The sequence below is a fragment of the Ylistrum balloti genome, unplaced genomic scaffold, assembly GCF_031769215.1.
Source record: "Ylistrum balloti isolate Yb309-2 unplaced genomic scaffold, AGI_CSIRO_Ybal_v1 Utg370202, whole genome shotgun sequence".
Classification (NCBI taxonomy): Eukaryota; Metazoa; Mollusca; class Bivalvia; order Pectinida; family Pectinidae; genus Ylistrum; species Ylistrum balloti.
The window spans coordinates 330,712-355,937 of NW_026782176.1; the positions used below are offsets into that span (position 1 = coordinate 330,712).

General features: G+C 37.1%; 2 protein-coding genes across 2 annotated transcripts; one reads left to right on the forward strand and one right to left on the reverse strand.

Annotated features, from left to right (window-relative positions):
* The first annotated feature begins 1,065 nt into the window (after positions 1-1,065).
* Positions 1,066-2,313, forward strand: LOC132551483 (growth hormone secretagogue receptor type 1-like). Its single transcript, XM_060215627.1, has one exon. It carries the CDS (start codon positions 1,066-1,068, stop codon positions 2,311-2,313), a length of 1,248 nt encoding a protein of 415 aa, XP_060071610.1.
* A 7,979-nt stretch (positions 2,314-10,292) lies between these two features.
* LOC132551485 (uncharacterized) lies at positions 10,293-25,197 on the reverse strand. The gene is made up of 6 exons (XM_060215630.1): positions 25,125-25,197; positions 23,946-24,052; positions 23,043-23,303; positions 20,952-21,149; positions 13,313-13,447; positions 10,293-11,164 (listed from the first exon to the last, which is right to left on the reverse strand). Exons 3-6 carry the CDS (start codon positions 23,295-23,297, stop codon positions 11,036-11,038), a joined length of 717 nt encoding a protein of 238 aa, XP_060071613.1. The 5' UTR covers positions 23,298-23,303; positions 23,946-24,052; positions 25,125-25,197; the 3' UTR covers positions 10,293-11,035.
* Between the last annotated feature and the right edge of the window lie 29 nt (positions 25,198-25,226).

Genomic DNA, 25,226 nt, shown 5'->3' on the forward strand with positions numbered 1-25,226 from the left:
GAGGGGTGGGGCCACACCCCAACCCAAGAAACTAAGCCCCGAGGGGTGGGGCCACACCCAAACCCGAGAAACTAAGACCCGAGGGGAGGGCCACACCGCAACCCAAGAAACTAAGCCCCGCGGGGTGGGGCCACACCCCAAGGTCACTCTTTACATCACTGTTGAGTTTATCTCTTGCTGCCTAGCAATGCTATATAAAGTTATGGTTTGGGGATCTCAGTTGTTTCCAAGTAATAACCAAGATATTAATTCCGTACACCCATGGCAAATTGTAACATTGATTGAATCTATCTTTTGACGACTAGAAATGCTATATATGGTTATGGGGTAGGAGTCTCAACCATTTGCAAGGCATAACTCAGATGTTACGTCAAGAGGGGTGTAGACACACACAAGGACCAGTTCTGTCTCTTGATGCCCATCATTGCTATATACGGTTATGGGGTAAGGATCTCAACCGTTTCAAAGATATAATCCAGAAACAAGGTTCCGAGGGGTGGGGCACACCCCAGGGCAAATTTTGACATTACGATTGTGTTATTTATTGATGCCTAGCAATGCTATATATAATTATAGGGTGGGGTTCTCAACTGTTTCACAGATGTTGCCGAGTAAATAGCGTTGTGCCAGACATCATGATTGTGAAAATTGAACCTTATGATAATACATGATTCTACAGTATTATAATGGGTATTGGGTGGAAAGCTCAACTATTCAAAGATATAAGCCAGAGACTAAGTACTTAGGAGCGAGGGCACACACGAGTCAGTAGGGGTGGGGGAGGAACACACAATTCCCGAGGGGTGGGGGCACACATGAGTCACTAGGGGTAAGACACATACAAGTCCCTTGGGGTAGGTGCACACACAAGTCTCTGGGGGTCCCTAAAACTATTTTTGTTCTCGTTCACTTGGCTATATTTTTGTGGATTCTATTGCTGGGCATTCTCTCGGAATTATGGGAATTTTACTGATAACTTAACACCAGCGTCAACACCGATCACTCCTTACTGATAAAATTGATATAAACTGATGTAATTTATGTTTTCTCATCAACAGAGACGAAATGACAAAGCCGGAGCTGGACATTCAGCACATTTTATACCAGATTCAGCAGATGAATCAGGACGAACGCAGCCTCCTCTTATCCAGCCTCAACTTGTCCAGTGAGGAACAACTTCTCAACTACTTTAGCGTGCCGAGTATTCCACTGGAAGACTTCACAGCCTTCCGTATTCACAAGTATTTACTTCTCTATGTCCCGCCGGTGATGATCTTCATTGGTACCATCGGGAACATCCTGTCTTTCGTTGTCTTTCGTGCTTACAGTGGTAAGGTATCAACATATACCTACCTGGGGGCGCTGGCTATGATGGACCTTCTTGTAATCTACATAGGCTTGCTGCGACTTTGGATTGCTCAGCTTTCTTCTTTTGACATAAAGGACCAAACTAACTGGACTTGCAAGCTTGTAGCTTTCCTGGGTTACGTGTGCAGCGATTCGTCCGTATGGCTCATAGTAGCAGTTACAGTAGAACGGTACATCGCAGTTTGCTACCCTTTGCAAGCCTCTAATCTTTGTCGACTCAAAAAAGCGCGGTTCACCGTGCTTATACCAATTCTGTCACTTTGCATTGTAAATTCGCACTTTTTTTGGACCGTACAATTGCGACACGAAAAAACAAACACAACAAATACAGTCTATATCTGTGATGCCGGACAGAGTTTCACGGACTTGGTCAACGATGTGTGGGTATGGGTGGATGCCGGTATATATTCGTTTGTTCCATTTGTAATTTTATCATTGCTCAACGGACGTATAATTCAGAAAGTGTGCATAGCTAAAAATGAACGTACACTTTTACTAAGTAAAGAAAGAACCGACATTGGATGTAATTCGAAAATGAAACATTCCTCATGTGAAGTAAACAGGAAATTAACCATAATGCTTCTGATGGTATCCTTTACATTTTTACTTACGACCCTGCCGATGAATATCATTCTCATCATGACTAAGTCCTGGAATGAACAGAATCAGCAGCAAAAGGCAGCGTTTTACCTGGCAAAGACAGTATCAGAATTGTTAATGTATCTCAACCATACAATCAACTTCTTTCTTTATTGTATCTCCGGTCGGAAATTTAGGCGTCAAATATTTTCCCTATTTTCTTTTTACTGTTGTTCTGTCTTCGCCCAAAGCGGCGAAACAGCTATGACAAGGAAAAGAACATTCGACACGACTGAGACTATTGGTTTGCGTATTAATTATAAAGTTGTGTACAAAAGAGATACGACGCCACCCTCTTCTGTCTAAGCAATAACCACGAGCCAGTCATGCAAGCCATTTCACTCCGTGCACTGTCCAATATTGAGAATACTACCATAATAACGTTTCAGAGTGTCATTGATTCCAACTCGTTTTGGCGTTTTCAGTCTTTGCGAATATGAAGTCCAGTTTTGAATTAATAGTTTTACGACGGATATTTTTTAAGATTTGACTGAAAATTGTGAAGTATTGTTGTTTATCTGTTGTTACTTTTAACGTACCTCTTTTTATTAATCGGAATAGGTGGTGATGAATGTAGTTTTATTTGCTTTTTATTAATGATATTGACAATATCAACACCAGCCTTTCAGAGTACCAACCTGCTCTGCCTATTGGATGTATGTAAATCACGAAAAGAGACCGCTGTTGAGGTTAGGTCGACACATATCAGATGATGTCAATAGACTATGTTCACGAAAAGCAAAGACCGCTGTTGGGGTTAGGTCGACACACATCAGACGATGTCTGTAGACTATGTTCACGAAAAGAGACCGCTGTTGGGGTTAGGTCGACACATATCAGATGATGTCAATAGACTATGTTCACGAAAAGAGACCGCTGTTGGGGTTAGGTCGACACATATCAGATGATGTCAATAGACTATGTTCACGAAAAGAGACCGCTGTTGGGGTTAGGTCATTCACATATCAGATGATGTCAATAGACTATGTTCACGAAAAGAGACCGCTGTTGGGGTTAGGTCGACACATATCAGATGATGTCAATAGACTATGTTCACGAAAAGAGACCGCTGTTGGGGTTAGGTCGACACATATCAGATGATGTCAATAGACTATGTTCACGAAAAGCAAAGACCGCTGTTGGGGTTAGGTCGACACACATCAGACGATGTCTGTAGACTATGTTCACGAAAAGAGACCGCTGTTGGGGTTAGGTCGACACATATCAGATGATGTCAATAGACTATGTTCACGAAAAGAGACCGCTGTTGGGGTTAGGTCGACACATATCAGATGATGTCAATAGACTATGTTCACGAAAAGAGACCGCTGTTGGGGTTAGGTCATTCACATATCAGATGATGTCAATAGACTATGTTCACGAAAAGAGACCGCTGTTGGGGTTAGGTCGACACATATCAGATGATGTCAATAGACTATGTTCACGAAAAGAGACCGCTGTTGGGGTTAGGTCGACACATATCAGATGATGTCAATAGACTATGTTCACGAAAAGCAAAGACCGCTGTTGGGGTTAGGTCGACACACATCAGACGATGTCTGTAGACTATGTTCACGAAAAGAGACCGCTGTTGGGGTTAGGTCGACACATATCAGATGATGTCAATAGACTATGTTCACGAAAAGAGACCGCTGTTGGGGTTAGGTCGACACATATCAGATGATGTCAATAGACTATGTTCACGAAAAGAGACCGCTGTTGGGGTTAGGTCATTCACATATCAGATGATGTCAATAGACTATGTTCACGAAAAGAGACCGCTGTTGGGGTTAGGTCGACACATATCAGATGATGTCAATAGACTATGTTCACGAAAAGAGACCGCTGTTGGGGTTAGGTCGACACATATCAGATGATGTCAATAGACTATGTTCACGAAAAGAGACCGCTGTTGGGGTTAGGTCGACACATATCAGATGATGGCAATAGACTATGTTCACGAAAAGAGACCGCTGTTGGGGTTAGGTCATTCACATATCAGATGATGTCAATAGACTATGTTCACGAAAAGAGACCGCTGTTGGGGTTAGGTCATTCACATATCAGATGATGTCAATAGACTATGTTCACGAAAAGAGACCGCTGTTGGGGTTAGGTTGATCACATATCAGACGATGTCTGTAGACTATGTTCACGAAAAGAGACCGCTGTTGAGGTTAGGTCCACACATATCAGATGATGTCAATAGACTATGTTCACGAAAAGAGACCGCTGTTGGGGTTAGGTCGACACATATCAGATGATGTCTGTAGACTATGTTCACGAAAAGAGACCGCTGTTGAGGTTAGGCCGATCACATATCAGATGATGTCAATAGACTATGTTCACGAAAAGAGACCGCTGTTCGGGTTAGGTTGATAACATATCAGATGATGTCAGTAGACTATGTTCACGAAAAGAGACCGCTGTTGAGGTTAGGCCGATCACATATCAAATGATGTCAATAGACTATGTTGACGTTCAGGTCCTCACACGCTTGACTACAGGTGTCATGTTATGTAATACCACGCACAGGTGTTACAATGTAATTGTTTTATGGTATCACACCTGTAATAATGTGATTAGTTTGATCGCGGGTTGATTAGATACAGTATGGTCAGATCACTACGATTATTAAGACAGATAGCAAACCATGATCAGTTTCTTTGTGGGTTTACTACCAATGGTTTTTACAAACTTGTTTGGTAAATATTTAGAAGCTAGCATTTACATTAAAAATGCATAACTGACATCTTAGCTGTAGGAGAAACTAAAAATTTAGCTGTGTGAGGAACTAGCAGCATAGCTGTAGGTGGAACAAAATTTTAGCAGTAGGTGGAACTGATAATTGTAGTTGGAACTGACAGCTGTAGGTGGAACTGACGGTTGTAGGTTGAACTGACGGTTGTAGGTGGAACTGACAGCTGTAGGTGGAACTGACAGCTGTAGGTGGAACTGACAGCTGTAGGTGGAACTGACAGCTGTAGGTGGAACAAGCATCTTAGCTGTAGGAGGAACTGATATCTAAGCTGTAGGTGGAACTGATTGAAGTCTTTGTTGTTAAATAATGTTTTTTATGAAGTCTAGTTAATATTTATTTATGTACCACCTCCAGAGATAAATCCTTTTGATTATCCTGATCGTGAGAACTAGCAAACCATATATGTAAATATCATCATATGCATGATTGTTACGTGCTGACAAATACATAATATTACGGTATATATGTGGTGAATAACATTGTGTCAAAAATAAATATAAAAAATGTAATTGATTCGTGTGTACACTACCAGATCGATGTCATTTCAAGAGGAGCATTATGGATGAAACTTTCAAGAAAGAACAAGAGATTTATGTATATTATTAAAATCATTGACGGTTTGGATGGAAACACGAGACGGTTAGGAAAAGATATGTTTTATTTCAAAGACATTCAAAAGTAATGAAACCAACCAGTGTTACGAACTGTGGTTGAGTGTCGTGATGTGAACTGGAGCGAACTTCAATATATAACATGTCGCCTACGAACTCTTACAATGTTGATCAGGTGACATATTTTATAACTGATATGTAATTGTTGACATGTTGTTGTGAATAGTATGCAACTGTAATCAAACATAAACAATCGATCACATTATATACGGGATTTTTCCACACACGTGTGTCCTCAGTGACCAGATATTAACTTACACACGTGTATATCAACCTTAGGTCTTCAGTGACCAGATATTAACTTACACACGTGTATATCAACCTTAGGTCCTCAGTGACCAGATATTCACTTACACACGTGTATACCAACCTTAGGTCCTCAGTGACCAGGTATTAACCAACACACGTGTATATCAACCTTAGGTCTTCAGTGACCAGATATTTATTTACACACATGTATATCAACCTTAGGTCCTCAGTTACCAGATATTAACCAACACACGTGTATACCAACCGTAGGTCCTCCGTGACCAGATATTATCTAACACACGTGTATACCAACCTTAGGTCCTCAATCACCAGATATTATCTAACACACGTGTATACCAACCTTATACCAACCTTAGGTCTTCAGTGACCAGATATTTATTTACACACATGTATATCAACCTTAGGTCCTCAGATATTATCTAACACACGTGTATACCAACCTTAGGTCCTCAATCACCAGATATTATCTAACACACGTGTATACCAACCTTAGGTCCTCAATCACCAGATATTATCTAACACAAGTGTATACTTAGGTCCTCAGTGACCAGATAGTAACCAACACACGTGTATACCAACCTTAGGTCCTCAGTGACCAGATATTAACATACACATGTGTATACCAACCTTAGGTCCTCAGTGACCAGATATTAACTTACATGTATACCAACCTTAGGTCCTCAACCAGATATGAACCTACACACAGTGATATTAACTTGCACACGTGTATACCAACCTTAGGTCCTCAGTGACCAGATAGTAACCAACACACGTGTATACCAACCTTAGGTCCTCAGTGATCAGATATTAAATATCACCCGTGTATACCAACCTTAGGTCTTCAGTGACCAGATATTAACTTACACACGTGTATAACATCCTTATGTCCTCAGTGACCAGATATTAACATACACATGTGTATACCAACCTTAGGTCCTCAGTGACCAGATATTAACTTTCATGTATACCAACCTTAGGTCCTCAGTGACCAGATATGAACCTACACACGTGTATACCAACTTAGGTCCTCAGTGACCAGATATTAACTTACACACGTGTATACCAACCTTGGGTCCTCAGTGACCAGATATTAACCAACACACGTGTATGCCAACTTAGGTCCTCAGTGACCAGATATTAACATACACACGTGTATACCAACCTTAGGTCCTCAGTGACCAGATATTAACTTACATGTATACCAACCTTAGGTCCTCAGTGACCAGATATGAACCTACACACGTGTATACCAACTTAGATCCTCAGTGACCAGATATTAACTTACACACGTGTATACCAACCTTATGTCCTCAGTGACCAGATATTAACATTCACACGTGTATACCAACCTTAGGTCCTCAGTGACCAGATATTAACTTACACACCATCCTTACACATGGTCAGCAATCTTTTATGCATAACATTATAGTTCATTTGTAGTACACAGGTCAGCCTATGTTATTAGTAGAGAAATACTGTTCTATGTACCTATACGTGTCCTTAGACCTAGGTTAAAATGTTACACTTTATCTAACCTCTGTATGCTGTCACCCAACTACAGAATAAAAGAGATCTATGCCAGGCGTATATTTGTCACTCCTCATTTACACACCGGATGTATACACTGGTCTTGCATTAAAAACTCATTTTAAGACAAAATTGGTTTCCAACTTTATTTCTTCAAAACACAGTTTTTCACACTGTCATTCTTATTTTCAACATTATATTACAAAATGCTTCTTATTATCTGGTTAAAATACATTGATATGTCATAATTCACAATTTTACTACAGTTTTGATGTATGACCGATGAAAACTTCCAGGCATCATCCAAAACCAAGGTAGATATGGACGGACGGGCAAACAAAGTACGCTTAATAAACCCTGTAAATCACCTAAAAACAATGCAGAGATGGACGGTCGGACAAACGAAGTACGGTTAATAAATATGTAAATCACCTAAAACCAATGTAGAGAAGGACGGGCGGACAAACGAAGTACGGTTAATAAATATGTAAATCATCTAAAACCAAGCTAGAGAAGGACGGGGGGACAAACGAAGTACGGTTAATAAATATGTAAATCATCTAAAACCAATGAAGAGAAGGATGGGCGGCATGAGTCGTGCCTATGAGATGCTAGTACACCGCTTCTAAAAACTACTAGACCAGACATAGTAGCAAACCCTTAATTCAAAAGCACGTGTGCGAAATTCGTTAACATGTCTCTAAAAAATAGGTCGTGGGCACACAATGTCATGGTTCAAAAGGTAGGACAAATGGAAGGGTCCCATGCGTCTCAAACTAGGATAGATTATCGTAAAGGGTGTGTCTCGGGGGGAAAATTACCGTACTGTCGACATCCCTGCTAATAATGTTCACGTCCTCGCAATAGGCAGGTCGTTTTGAGTTAAAAGAGGACATTCCAAAGGCTGATCTTCCGTTATTTATAAACAACCAACATGAAGAAGAACCCAAAGATTCAGTGTTTCTGACTGTGCTGGGCACTAGCTTAAAAAAATAATGGTCCAAGTCAATGGCAACCACGTCGCTATACACAGGATTTTGAGTAATTAACTTAGCTCAATTTTAATGAAACTTGATCAAATGGAGTAATTAAAGCCTGTCACGTGACACATTATGTGTAATGGAGGCTTCTGATTGGTTGAAATTGAAATATTGTCTGATTATGCTGAAAATTGATATATAAGGCCTCTGAAGATGGTAATTAAAATATTAACCGTATTATATTCAAAACATTAGACATGAAAAAAATTTGGTTGCCATGGTGACAGATCACCGGGGGAGGGGGCATTAGTTAACCTCAGGATGACGGCTTTAATTTCAATGCAGTTAAAACAGCATTCAAATACTTAAGGTTATCATTATACTTTATAGAGGTTTGGAGCTGATACATCAAAATGTACCCTAGTCTTTACTCAATTCCTGTTTAACACCACTTTTTGAAGCCTGGTCACCAGAGACTAAAACACATGGAAATACAACATGATAACTTAATTATAATCCAAACCCAAATTCAACAAACCTCGGGCAAAATATGAACAAAAAAAGTTTACACGAAGACTCCTTAAAAATTACAATTAAAATAAGACTATGTGTTCGGAAGAGCGAGCGTCTTCTGTTTCACCGCTTACACCCGCCATATAAACCTTGGTTAGTCTAAGTAAGTAATGCCGCGTTCTCAAATGAGAACAAGGTAAAGAACAACGGAACCATCAGTCAAACCAATGAGCACTGGACAGGTCCAGCTTCATATCGGAACAAGAAATAGCATATTTCTCAATGACATCACTATAACGACCTTAAAATTTCCCTATAATTTTCATCAATCTGCATCTTTTGAAACCCTGTGTTATGAGTTTATCCGTCAGTTAGAAATTTCTTGTCCTGAAATTGTGATAATGGAAACAGGCTCTTGAATATCATAGGTTGGGGAAGAAGGAATGTTGCAACCCAGAAATGGAAAATTCACAATAGGGAAATTGAAATCATCATGCGTCTCATACAGCTTGGCGGAAAGATGTCAAAGTTGGTTTCGTTGTAGGAAAAGATCGAGATAAGCGGCTGATGTAGAAAAGTCTGACCTGTCTTTGATTCACATTTCTGGTAGGTATATACGATGGACAAGGTAAATCAATTTCGTATCTGAAGACAAGGCGACATTCATATATCTGAAAGTGAAAATCAGTGTCTTGGCAAGGTCTTTGTGACTTGTTTCGTTAGCTTTTCGTTAAATTGGGCCTCAAAAGAAAACAACAAGAGGCCCGTGGCCTTAACAGTCCCCTGAGGTCTTCAGGTCTTTGGGCAGATTTAGAACCTGTCCATCAGTCCCAGCTTTGGGACTGACAGAACAGAACTTATATACCCATACTTTAAGTTTTTATTGTTTTTAAGGTCTTAATGTTCAATTAAACAGGACTGACGTTTGTTGTAGTTTGGCATATTTGACCCCTGTGACCTTGAATGAAAGTCAGTGTCATTCATTTGAACAAACCTGACCAATATGGTGATTCTGGGCCTTCCAGTTATTGAGAAGAAAATAGGTCAAAGCCATTAATTTGAACAAACTTGATAGCCCTTCATCACTAGTATGCTACTAGTCCAATATCATGACACTAGGTCATTTTGTTATTGAGAGGAAGTTGTTTATAGGTTTTAACACATTTGACCCATGTGACCTTGAAAATATGTCAAGGTCATTCCTTTGAACAAACTTACTATCCCATCATCCCAGCCTGCTACTGGCCTACACCATGACCTTGGGCTTTCTGGTTATTGATAAGAAGTTGAAAATGTATATTGTTTAGGACAGATGACCTGATTGCAATACATCACTTGAGACTTCCTCTCAGGTGATCTAAAAACAAGTCAGCAAACAAAGGGGCATAGTTAGGTATGCCAATAGTCTGTTGGAAGATCCTAACAACAATCTCGACAAAGATATTGTCAGCCAGAAACAATATGAATCAAATGAGCTAAAACTGAAAAACTGAAAATTTTGGGAATTATTCAATTCAATACACAAATATAGTTGCTGGGTAAAATAAAAACCAAACAAGTATATTCCATATAGGAATTTTATTTTTTTATGCACAATTTGACAATCTGTTCTGCATTTCTGCAAATATCTGTTTTGTTTTTGTGCTAGAAAAATATTAAATACCAACACAAGTGGACCTGTCTGAAACAAATCCTAAAAAATGGATGTGTATTCTCAGTTCAAGCAATCACATGTACTTTGCTTGAATTGGTTAACTTGTACAAACCCTGGAAATGTTAGCATTTCATGATTAAACAAACAGTGCTTCTGGTGCATGAAATGCATTTGAGTGTCTGAAAGTAGTAATGATATGTTTACCATCAGAAAAGACTTTTGGTTCATAAGAAGAAGATTTTAGCAATAGATAATCCAGCTGTTACATTGATTTTCTCGCAGCTCTCAGTAAGTCTGTAAAGGCAGGTATGGACATCTAACTTGGATGACCAGCAACCAAATCGCCACAGTCTTTACAAAAGTGGCATGACTTACATGCTTTTCTGTTGTTTACCACAGAAAAATATCTGCTTACAAAACTGATATTCACATCACAGTGCCGTTTTCCATTGTTTTTATCTTTCAAATATTGCATCGTCCCGGAAACAGTATTCACCCTAATTGTAACATATGTGTTGTTGTCCACTTCATTTGAGGGGAATGGAACAAAAAAATAAGAAATCCACCCAACTTCGTTTGAGGGAGAGTTAATTTCATGGCTAGATCTTGAAACCTCATCTGTTCCGTTCTTTTCCTCCAAGGATTTCTATGGCTAAATCTCCATATCTTCCTCATCATCTAGCAAGCGTTTTCTTTTGAACAATCTTTGCTGTATTCTCCATCGTCTGTATCCAATCAGAGCTGTGAGACCGTATATAAACATACAGACATAGCCAACCACCTGAAACAGATCATCATACAATCACGGTTTGTTAATTATCAGGTTTATTTGACACATGACTTTGTACAGTTATTTTGCAGGGAAATGGTGCCCCTTGCTGGTAACTTGGGGAATTTTTGAAGATTTTTAGTTGGACCTTTGGTTTTTTGTATTAAAGTTTTCAATGATAGCATTCCTGGGTCAATTTTATCAATTGCTTACCTATTCAACCTAGAAATGCACAGGCCTAACATTACTGAAATTACTGAATTACTGAGTTGCTCAGCTGTTCTGCAGCTTTAACAGGAACTTTATCAGTTTGTTAGTTAAGTCAACATCAGAAAACTTGAAAGCCTTTTTCCCAAGCATGCAAAAATACCATGACCAACAAGAAACATTAACTTCTTAATACATTTAATCTCTGTGACCTCCAGAGTGGGCCAAGGTCATTTATATATAAATCTGAATTCTGAGATTTTTTATTTTTGTTCGAAGTTGTTTAAGAAGCTTAAAAAATTCAATCCCTGTGACCTTGAAATGGTAAAAAGTCAACAAGACCATCATGATGGAACGGCCCTGTCTATAAGCTAGCACACAAAAGGTTTCATACACCAGTGCAACATGAAAAGTGGAACTGCATGGTACTGACTTAATAAGGGTAACTTTGTCCCAAAAATCCATAAGAATAATTTATACCAAGTTAGAAATCAATCGCACCAGCTGTTCTTGAGAAAATGTCCTTTGTACCAGCATTCAAACCCCTTAACTCTTGTGGATATGAACAAATCTGATTACAAACACACAGTGTGCTGAAAGTAATTAAGTAGTAGATTTACAGCATTATCCAATGGTTATTGAATCAAAGTGATATCTCATGTACAGAAACACACAAACCAAATTTGGTGAAAATCTGACTGTATGGTATATTTTCTGCATTCAAAGTCCCATAACTCTTGCAAATTCTGATGGATGACACTGGTTATCAAACATCATGTGAAGTGTAATTTCTATCAACCCTCACATAAGAACATCTGACTACAAATACCTAAGTAATCAAACGGTTCAAACTCCCATAATGATGAATAATTTTAAATGTTTCCTTCTATTTCCCCTAATGTGCCCCACTTTTCCTTCTATTTCCCCTAATGTGCCCCACTTTTCCTTCTATTTCCCCTAATGTGCCCCACTTTTCCTTCTATTTCCCCTAATGTGCCCCACTTTTCCTTCTATTTCCCCTAATGTACCCCACCTTTGAACCTTAAAAGGTGCCAGAACCCTTCATTTAAAAATAAGAGGCCAATGGACCTATATTTCTAACCTGGTTTGGTTTGTTGAAACAGAAGGATGTAAAAGGTTCGACCTCTCTTTTCCCCATTGGGCCCTGCCCCTTTGTCTAACCCATATCAATAGTTTATAGAAATACTGTATTCTGTCTACACAATGACACTTCAATACCCAAATTTGTCAAAATCCCTTGACTTCTATAGCAAAAGTGATCAAAGTATTTCTGATGGTTATAAACCCTCCATTTATACAAAATTGTTCCCTTTTTCCCAAAGGATGCAACCAAATTTGGTCAAAATCTCCTGTGTCATTCATGACCTGTAGTGATACTTAAACACACCTTGTACGATATTAGATAAGCTCATCAGTCATTTGAACCAGGTGAGTTAGAAGTTTGAAGAATCACAAATAGATGACAAAGAAACACATGATATGATGGCTTATGTAAATACACAAAATAAACATCACATTTTAGAGAAAGGCTGTTTTACATTTCAATGATCACATGAAATTTTGTCATCATGAATGGTTCCGGAGTTTCATCTGTTTCCCTTTAAACTCCCTTGATGGGAACAATAATGTGTGTCCTTTGACCTTTATAAGATGGGATCTGAAGGGTTTGTATCCTGCTTTATACATCCCAGTCACATAACCTCTACTTAAGTGAGCAACTCTGTGCCAAAAACAGTGAAGAAACTGTCAATTTTACTGCAGTTTTGATACAAAAACATCTTGCTTAATCATAACTCAGTCATGATGAAAGAAATAAAGAATTATAAAGCTGAATAAATAAACCAGGGATGAAAATATCGATTTTTATTAAATTTCAAACACTTAAAGAAAGTGATGATACAGAAGGTTGTAGATGATTGCGTGAGAACGTACCACACATAGTATGAGTTTGTGGATGGTGGAGCTAGGAACATCACTGCCCATTTTCTGATAAAAGTCAAAAGCACTGGCCACCAGTGAGGATCCGACGAGATACAGGAAGGAAAGCACCGAGTACACAACCATGTCCTGTTGACAAACACATTATACAAGAATACTGTCAATTCACATATAAATAAAATGGATACATTGTTTCATTTGTGACACACATAACCCTTAAACTACAAACTTGTTACAATTTTTTCTATTTCAGTTTAAATGTTTCAAGCATTTCTCTGGTAGTAGCTTCAGAAATATTTCTGTACCACTTACAAATTTCCGTACCATTTACAAATTTCCGTATCACTTACAAATTTCCGTACCAGTTACAAATTTCTGCACCATTTACAAATTTCCGTACCACTTACAAATTTCCGTACCAGTTACAAATTTCCGTACCACTTACAAATTTCCGTACCATTTACAAATTTCCGTACCATTTACAAATTTCCGTACCACTTACAAATTTCCGTACCATTTACAAATTTCCGTACCATTTACAAATTTCCGTACCACTTACAAATTTCTGTACCATTTACAAATTTCCGTACCACTTACAAATTTCCGTACCATTTACAAATTTCCGATTTCCGTACCATTTACAAATTTCCGTACCATTTACAAATTTCCGTACCATTTACAAATTTCCGTACCATTTACAAACAGTTTAATCTGAAACTCTTCTGTCTCCTGTGTCCAAAAAACAGTGTTTGTAAAATGTTCAGCTGAAAACTTTACCCATCAAATCTTAATAAAATTTGTGGAATTCCTTCTTTAAGGAAAATGTGTTTCAGATTTGTGATTGTATCAGAAAAATATTTGAATCGATTAGATAACAAATTTCAATGGGTTCAAAACAGGGACCAAAGTAAACGTGACTATGAAGTTTGATCCTTCCAGTACTTTTTGAGATCTAGTGATGACAAACTTCAACTGCTAAAATCCAAGATGGCAACCTGTTAGCCATTTTGTTTTTCTAATCAGCCCCAGAAAGCAATGGGCAGAACTAGGTACCAAGGGAAACCTCAACATGAAGTTTGAGAAATATCCATGTAGTATTTTTCAAAAACAGCGAAGTCAGTAAGTTTACTGATGGACCTACCATTGATAAAGGGCAATCTGAAAAGCCAACCATCTTATCTTCATGGTTTAAAAAAAAAAGAATAATTCCAGACAAATGCAAAATCATAATATTGATTGAGAAACCAACAACCAACAACTAAAAGACATGTAAACACATATACAATGCCTGTCTTATTCAGAAAGCATGGACTTTTAGAGCTTCTGAGAAAAAATAACATTCACATTTTATATTCAATGAATTGCCTACAATATTGGACTTTAATAACACAACTTTAACTCCAGTGATTTTAATGCATACATGTATGTGATTATTTATAAAAATGAAACATGTAATAAAACAATGTGTTTACAGTCAATACGACAGAGAAATTCATAAAAAAATCCGCATCATCCTACGTACAACTTCGCTATTATATAACCAAGGGAGGTCACTCTGATCAGATTCACTGGTTGACTAAACTTGGCAGTCCAAAAACTCATCATCCAGATGAATGATGGGTGTCCGGATGACTGAGGTTCCACTCTATATATAACTACCAGTCAGAGATGGAGGGGTCAAGTACATGTATCAGTGTTCAGTGAGATGGAGGGGTCAAGGACATGTATCAGTGTTCAGAGAAATGGAGGGGTCAAGGACATGTATCAGTGTTCAGAGAAATGGAGGGGTCAAGGACATGTATCAGTGTTCAGTGAAATGGAGGGGTCAAGGACATGTATCAGTGTTCAGTGAAATGGAGGGGTCAAGGACATGTATCAGTGTTCAGTGAGATGGAGGGGTCAAGGACAAGTATCAGTGTTCAGTGAGATAGAGGGGTCAAGGACATGTATCAGTGTTCAGTAAGACGGAGGGGTCAAGGACATGTATCAGTGTTCAGCGAGATAGAGGGGTCAAGTACATGTATCAGTGTTTCGTAAGACGGAGGGGTCAAGGACATGTATCAGTGTTCAGTGAGATGGAGGGGTCAAGTACATGTATCAGTGTTCAGTGAGATAAAGGGGTCAAGGACATGTATCAGTGTTCAGTTGTGTTTTCCAGTAACAAAGAATTAATTACACCTGTTCAATTACTTCCTGTAAAAATCTATCAAAGAATGTCATTTGGTGAACAAAGAAATAATTTTGAAGAGATCGCAGACTTTCGCAGAAAAAGAAGAGGATATTTAACATTCCCCAACACAGAATTTGTAAAAAATGACGTGTTGCCAACTGTGGATGTGAAATATGTGAAAATCCAACAAACTGTAAGGCATAGTGATGAGTGTACATGTATATATAGTACAATTCAAATTGATGAATTCATTTGTATCTGCGACTGGATCATTAACTTATTGATTATCTCCCCTTTTCTTACAGGTGTGTTACCATGGTCCACTGCACACAGTCCCTTTTCATGGCCATGTAATCCTGATTTCCTATTAAAGGGGATGAGATGTACAGTGGACTGATTTATTACCCACACTGTTGTATTGTGAAGGTGTGAAATATGCAGTAAGAATAAATAATATTAAGTGGAAACAGTTAAAAAAGACGTCTCTGGCAACCTGTATATTGATTCAATAATCATTACATATATTAGATATTATTCTGGTCTATAACATCAAACAGCTACAGCAGCCTGAGAGTAGTCATTTAAAGTAAAATCAAAACACATCCACTACAACAAGAGGCCCATATGGCCTGCATCGTGCATCTGATTTTTTTAGCTTCCACATTTTTATTCACAATTGTATTTTTTTTCCCCTAGAGATAAGATACTTTAAAGAACCAAACAAAATTTCACCACAATACATTCATCCAAACAGAGTGATTTTGTTATGTTTACCTTTATTTCAAATATTGGTTCCTACATCAGCCTACATGAGGTCATTGTGTCTCCTTCACTAAAGGATATCCCAAACAAAATTCATTTGGTCAAAATAATTTCATTACAATAGTTTTTTTTTAGTTAGTTTTTTTTATGTAAAACCAATTTTCATGATGTAATACTTACCATAACTTTACGAAGTCCCACAATTTATTCCTCCCCTTTACTCCTCATCTTGACTGCCCTTTTCAGCTCCATAAATGTTTTGAGGAAGGGAGATCACTCTTTGGCTCTCTCATCAAAATATGTGTCATATGATGGTAGGAGGGCAGGATATTTGAATCTTTGTTCTTTGGGCTACAAAGATGTATGCAGGTACTGTATTTGCATACTTAAGTTATGGTAAGTATTACATCATGAAAATTGGTTTCTCTTTCAAAACCTCATTTTTTTCTCATAGCAAAAAAATGGTCACCTGGAGTACTTTCTTTACATTTTCCAATCATTATATGTCACCTGGAGTACTTTCTTTACATTTTCCCATCATTATACTATCATAGCGTCCTCCTAGTGTACGGTTTGCATTTCCAAAGCTTTATCATAGCATGTGTTGATCATTAGGATCTGATTTGGAGCGGTCAACAGTGGTTTATTTTTTGGATATTTCCAACCTACTTGTGACTCACAAACTATTATTGGAAACTTGAAAATTGGTTGATGAAAATTGGTTGATTAATATTTGGATTGTCTCCCTTGTATTTCTGATGAGTTGGAGAAAATCACATCATTATCAGTAACATGAAAACAGCATCTGACATGGTTCATATTGCTGGCAAGTTCTTGTGCCAAAATTTTGTCATACCTCCCATTCTTTCACAGATAAATAAATCTAAGAGCCAAGTATCACTGAGTAACAAGGTACCACATTAAAATAAGTGACATGAGTGTTCTAAGATAATCCATCATTCATCTGTTTAATGTAAACAAAGTGACAGGAGTCATCTAAGATAATTCATCATTCATCTGTTTAATGTAAACTAAGTGACAGGAGTCATCTAAGATAATTCATCATTCATCTGTTTAAAGTAAACTAAGTGACAGGAGTGTTCTAAGATAATCCATCATTCATCTGTTTAATGTAAACTAAGTGACAGGAGTCATCTAAGATAATCCATCATTCATCTGTTTAATGTAAACTAAGTGACAGGAGTCATCTAAGATAATCCATCATTCATCTGTTTAATGTAAACTAAGTGACAGGAGTCATCTAAGATAATTCATCATTCATCTGTTTAAAGTAAACTAAGTGACACGAGTCATCTAAGATAATCCAATAATAATGGGGACAGAAACCTGGAATTCCTAATCAAAAACAGATTTTTCAAGCATTTTCTCTACATCCCCTATTATTAGATCCGACCCTTCTGACCCCAGGAATAATTTTGTCTCACTTTGTCCAAGCTATATATATATTCCTTGACATAATATATATCTTTTGTTGGAATAAAACAGTTAAAAAGTCTCAAAATGATAATGTCATCTGGCTATAACAGCTGTATAGTAGTAGAGGGAATTAAATGATTATGGCAGTTCTGAATACTTCAGCAGTAAAGGCTACAGAGAAAACAACACTCTTCAATTCAACATTTCTACAAAATTTCAGTACAGTTACACCAGTGGAACTGAAGTCAATTTGAACATGTGTGATTCAAGATGTAAAAACATGAAGAATTTCGAACAAAAGTAGCAAAAAAAAGGAACACTTGGACAGGACCATCTCAGGATCATTTAAAGTAAGTTTCAGCTAAATTTCTGGTGATTTTTTGATGAGATTGAAAAAAAAACAATACTTTCTTAGCTCCCTCTCTTTGACATCTCCACCAATTTTCAGCTCAATGGTACAAATTGGTAGAATGTTTTTCAAGATGGCAGTCAAGGCAGCCATATTGATTTTCAAACTGATCAGAAAAATAACACTAGTTCAGGACCATCTGAGATTCAGCTGTCCTTAACATCCCTACTAATGGTCAGCTGAGTGGCACCATGAATGGAACATGAAAAAGTTAACAAGAAGCCTGAACTGTCATTTGACTATAAACACCTATGATATAACAGCAGCTGTAGTTATTAAGGTATTAAAATGGTTATGATTATTTAAGCAGCAACGACAAAAACACTTGTTTTACTTACTTAAAATACATATTTGAGTTCCTCACCAGTGGAACATGATAAGAAGTTTAAAAAAAAAATTTTCAAGATGACAGCCAGAGTGGCCATATTGGATTTCAGACTAACCACAAAATTAAGAACACTTGATGGTGACCATCCCAGGACTATTCCTGTTAGTTTAAGCTGATTCCTACTCATGGAAATAGAAAGAAGTTTAAAAGTAAGAAAAATTGATATGACAGACAGTGCATAATTAATGAAACATGATGACCTAAAAAAGAAAAATCAAGCATTTACATTTCATATCATATAGAGAAGGTTTTAAACAATATGACCCCTGTAACCTTGAATATGGGTCAAAATCCTTCCTTTTCCCAAGCTTTGTTGAACTTCATACCAGGAATATACCAGCTAAGAAACATGATACTAGCAATAGGCCGTGTGGTAAAAAGAAGACTTTTGAAGATCATAACATATTTGACCCATGTGACCTTCAATGTGGCTCAAGGGCACTATTTTGCTGACTTTGTCAGGCTTCATCAAACTGAACATAATAATTCTAGGCTTTTTGGTTATTGAGAAAAAGTTGCATGTATGTTTCAACATATTTGACTCCCAAGACCTTTGTATGGCCAAGGTGATTTCTTTTTGCAAACTTTGTTGAATTTCATCCTAGTAACTGTCCAGTCAAATACCATTTAGATAATGGAAAGGAGTTGTTTTCAGAAATTTAACTTCTGTGATGTCAAATATGAGTCCAGGTCATTTCTTTTTGCAAACTCTGTCAGGTTTGCCTGGAGTCTAACTGCCAAATGTAATTCTAGACCTGTTGGTTGATCAGATGAGGTTGTTTGAATGTTTTAACAAATTTGACACCTGTAACCTTTAATTTGGGTTGAAGTCATTTCTCTTCACAATCCTGATCTAGTTCCTTCCTACAAGCCAAATGTAATAATACTAGGCCTTTTTTATTACTATAAAGATGTCCTTGAAATCCTTTAATAAACACTGACTCCTGTGACACTAAATATTGGTCAAGGTCATTTATTTTCGCAAGATTTGTTAGGCTTCATCCCAGAAACCAACCAGCCAAAAGTCTTGATTCAAGTACTTTTGATTAATCAGAAGAAGGCATTTGATATATTTTACAAATCTGACCCAAAAAAATAATTCATGGTCTTTTTCATGTTTTGTAAACTTTGTTCAGTTTCATCTAAAGCTCCTTCCAAACAAATAACATTACACTTCGCCTTTGGTTTATTCAGAAGAAGTTGTACGCAGTGGAAAGCTGGAGATAGACACCAGAGAAACAGAATGAGATCACATGGCCATACAAACTGTCAAATTTAAGATGGTTGCCCATTTTCCATATCTAATGGTACCAAAATCAAAAGGGCACAAAAAGAGGCCAAGCGAAACCTATATAGTTCTGTGAGGCGCGGCATAATATGCCCATCAAAGGTTACATGAGCATTTTGCAACAAGGTGTGGGAGGACAGTGATGTTTGATGTCTGATCAACACATTTAGGTCATTTACAGACAGTGTCAGTTGTGTCATGGTGGAAGAAACTTGAGTAAATCACCAAGCGTCAATGGTAATAACAGTCTGAGATGATCTGTCTTCCAAAGGTCATCACTCAATAAATAACAAGGGAATACTGTTGGTTATCATACTTGTCTGGTGGTAATGAACATCCCACTGAAATTATAAGTGTATCCGTTGGAAACTGTTGAAGATATCACGTGGACACTGTTTTAGTACTTAAGTAAGGGCCATAACTCCATGAATTATGGTCAGAAAATTATGGTGATAAAACTTGTGCAAGCTATCATGATGATGAATCTCGCTATGAAGTTTGAAGTTGATCAGTAGAAAATAATTCAAGTTATTTAGTGGACATCTCATCTTTTGATGGTGTATAAAAATATCCATTCATTCTCAAAAAATAACCAGAGCAAACTTTAAACGTCACAAATCCAACAAGCCCCCTGTCAGCCATTTTGTTTCTCCCATCTAACTAAGATGGTTGCCTGTTGGCCATGTTGTTGATCTGATCAATGGCCAATGGGACCTTAAATATATCAAACTTCTCTAGTAATAGCAATAAGAAACTATAATAAAATCCAAGATGGCTGTCTGTCAGCCATTTTGCTTTTCTCATCCGCCATAAAATCAAATGGGCACATGATCCATCCAGTACTTCTCCAGAAATATCAATAACAAGTTGAAATCCAAGATAGTGGTCTGTAGGCCATGTTCTTCCTGAAATCAGTCTGAACAAGAGGTATCTATTTATGACATTTGAAAAAATTAATCCAGTCCTTCTCAAAAAATAGTGATAACAAGAATAGTTTAAGGACTGAAAAAGGGACTACAGAAAACTGACCACAGACAGAGGACGATTTGAAAAACCAAAACTCCTCGATGGCAAATGGTAAATTTTGATGATTTTCTAAATATTCCACAAATCTTATATACTGTGGTAAATGGTCTATTTGTAATACAAATGTCTTACTACTTGATATCACATACTCACTATGAAGTACCAGTTGACTGGTAACATGTAGCTTAGTCCTGTGCTGTGGATGAGCCAAATGAAAATGGTGGTGGTGAGGCTGAGGACGAGGACAAACAACATCACACGAAAGTGCCAACTGAGGGGTAACCGGAGAAAGTCTACATCCTCATGTCCAAAAGAAGAGGTCAAGCCCACCATGGACACCGATGATAAAATCTGGTGATAAATTTAATAAGGAGTGCAGGAAAGTAAATAAACAAGAGGTCCAATGGATCTGTATGCACCTCTCACTTGGTACATGTATTAACGGTTTTTCATAAATACATCATTTTGCTCATTGACATCTCACAGCATTGGGTTGAGTTGACTTCCAAATATGGTCTTAATTAAATTAACTGAAGCTAAGAAATGAAGAGGATCAATGGGCTTTTATCACTTGCCTTGTTAGGTTTGGTCACAATTGCTCTGTACAAACGGAAGGAAAAGATATTTTACCCAGTATCTCATTTATCTGACCTATTCTTTCTGTCCCAAGGGGGGCCAGACCATTGATTTATACCAAGTTGAATTCCCTCAACCTAATGATGTTTTAGGACAACTTTGGTCAAAAATCCTTCCTTCTTAAGAGGGAGGATTTCAAAGCTTTATCTTTCATTTACATACTGCATACAAGAGTCCTGTCCTTCTGTCCCCATACACTGTTTATACTTATACAAAATTAATTCTTTACCAAAATTTGCTCTAGACTATACCAATGAAGAATGAACTGCACCTAGCACCTCTGCCATAATTTATACAAATCAAGTTGCCTTCATCCAAGGATGTGCTCATACACACTTAAACAAAATCTAGTCATTTCTACAGATGAATTTCAAAGAATTAGTTTTTAATTTCCTTTTCCAGCCCAGCCTCACCAGTGATATAACAAGATGTGCCTCATTCGTCACATGAGTTCTATAAATGTTGTTCTTGTAACATAACTTGATAACAAAGTAATATAACTTGAGCCATATTGCATGTGTGTTAATAAGAATAATTGGCTTTATTTTATACTTCATAACATGTTGAGCATATAGTTTGTCTTACACATGGTCAAGATAAAACAAAGACGACATCTACAATATTTACAAACTAATGTCGACTGTGCATAACATTAACTGCAATCCCTGTAAAGGAGTCTAACCATGTCTGAATTTATTTTGCTCAAAAATGAAGTTTTCTGAGTAAACTATACTTGTCTTTTTTCAATTTCATCCTTTTTGACCATGCCCATCAGCCCCTGGGGATCATCCAGATTTATATATGTGCATATCATCCAAATGTCATCCTATGCAAATCTTTCTAACAAGATTTTAATGATTGTCAATGGACTTTAAGCAAATTATACTCAAAATTGTAGTTTTCTTCCATGGTGGCAATATGAGATTTTTCACAGATGTGAAAAATAGCAACACATGGTCTGAGCGATCTTATGATCATTTCAGTTAAGGATGAGCTGGATCTCACCAGTGAAACTTGAGTTTAAAAAAAGTATTGTTCAAGAAAGCCATGATTGTGCAATCACCTTAAAAAATGGCCACTATGGCTGCTACATTGATAGTTTGGAACTTTGACAGGGTAACCTCAGAGGTAATTTTGCAAAGTGATTGCATGATCACAATTTTTCTGCACACAATACCTACTTCAAACATGTTAGAAATGATTTGGGGACAAATAACAAGACTTGGGTCATCTCAAGATCATTTCTGGTAAGTTGGAATCCCACAGACAGGATGTGAGAATAATTTAAACATGCAGACAGTTAATGAATAGCAGAAGGCGCACGGCACACAATGACAGACACAACATAATGGCTATAGGTAACTCTGACCCTTCTCAAGCAATTAATGACAACATTTTTCTGAAAAGGATTAAAAATTCTAGACCTTTGACCAAACAGTGAGGATTTTTATTTGATTGAAAGAAAAAGGTCTCATGGATGTATGGTATAAGTAAATGGAGATGTGTTCTGATTAAGATTTTTACATATGCTAACCAATAATAATGGATTGTTGATCTCCAAGCGGGAACAGAAGAAGAACCTAACATCTGATGATAAGAGACACTTACAATCTGAAGTATACGAAGCATTCCTGTACAGGATTTAATGAATGGCTTGTTACAGAAGATGAACACCACCTCTGTAGACTCTGGAGGTTTGTTCTGATCGGATTTACTGTGGTAGCCTCCCCTGGAGTGAGATCTGACTGCCTTGTTGGGGGAGTCTGGGCCAGAATAGTTCATGTTAGCAACACTAGATGACTCAGAGTCACACAGACTTGTCCGTTCCTGTACAGGGCTCAAATCAAGATCATTGACATCCATGTTTATCTGAAAAAGAAAGTTTCCGTAACTTTAGAATCTGAAACAGGTCAAGCTGTTATTTATTCACAAAGCAATATTGATCAAATTATGTTTCTCACCAAACTTTGTTGAAATCCATTAAGGTTTTATGAAGGTTTAGCATATGTTAGACAGTTTTTTTCTTTGAACTCTACCTTCTTTCCCACAGAAACAAACCAACCTTATCTTTTAAGAAATGACTGCTCTACCTCAATGTTGTTTCAGATCAAAATTAGTGGAAATCCAGTCTTTCTAGCTATTAGATTAAAGTAAATTTTCTTTCCAATGGGAAATTTTACAGGGAATATTTTTTTACAAAATTCCTTTACATTTGAAAATTTTGCTTTCGTATTTGGAAAATTGCCCGATGACCTCACCAACAATCCATCAGGTGAGGATGGTGAACCAATTTCAGCACAGGCAATTTCTACCTATGGTGCTGATATGTATTGAACCCAGTAACATGTTGAATTTTGTCACTGCTCAAGTATATACAAGTAGTATGAGCTGTGAAACAGTAACACAATAAAATATATAACATTGGTCTGTTATTTATAGAACACTGTTAGTCATACATAATGCTAACATTTGAATAAATCATATGACTAGTTTAAAGGTATCAACACTTACCTGTGTAAATTAGTATTACTGACAGTGTGATAATATCAAGCTTCTCTTCATTTTTTATCGCTTCATTTTCTCAAATCTATGCATCTTCTTAGACTTAATAAAGTAACCTAAAATAGAATATAAACAATTCTTATCAGTCAGGTAATCCAACACATATATGTTTAACCAGTAAAGTTGTGCATCAGTTAGATAATAGAAAAAAATGGATTTAATTTCTATGTTCTGAGACAGATATATTCATTATATATATATATATTCCTTAAACAAGTAAAGATTGTTTAAGTCTTTTCAAGTCTTGAAAGATGGAAACAAAGTATATGAAAGTCAGCTGTTTTCCATAGCGCATTTTGTCGTTCAACACTGAATGTTGGTGATTATGAGCTTTCAAAGGCAAATAAGAGAAACTACAGGATGTTCGAAAAAGAAGTAAAATCGGCAGCCATTATTGGTCACATTTAAGACAGATTTTGTTCACTTAATGACACAAATGTACAGTATGTAAATCGTATTGATGTTAGTCATTAATCATCAGTCCGAGTATAAACCAAATATCAGATTGAAAAACTTATTGATTTTCGTTCCATACACTGCCAAGAGATGGAGAATGAGTAATCTTTCAAATTTCCAACCAATCAGAAAATAGTCTTGGCCAGCAGGACAGCATCAATATGCAGATGCCTATAGACCTAAATGCATAAAAATTAGAAATGCTCTATCCCTTTACATAAAACAAGATTTATTTCATATTATTTAGTTATTTGATAAGATTTTGTTGTGAATCAATGGTACTGCTGTAGAATTTGAGGATACAGGGTTACAGGTACAACTGTATAACCTTATAATTACTGTATTCTCCATTATACTACTCCCCTTTACATTACAATTGAGTTATTTCCCCTCAGTCCTTGTTGCCTTTTCCTGGTTTTAACACAAAAATTAGACTCAATCTACACGTTAGACATAGAACAAGAATAACTAAAAGAAATCTGCTGGTATTTGATAAATCTTTTCTGTGAATTTGATTTGTAATTTAATGTATATTCATATTTAAGTAAAAAATTAAGCCATCGGGGATCAGTGAGCCGGACAAATCGGACGATGTTAAGATAAAGCCAAATAAATACACACACACACACACACAAATCACTGCTGTTTATAAACTCACTAGCCTATGCACACCTTTTACCATATTCCCAAGCTCACGTATGTAATTCACATGCTCAGCTTCCGCAGCAATTCATCCTGGCCGTCATGCGTCGCTTAAGTACACAATGATTATCG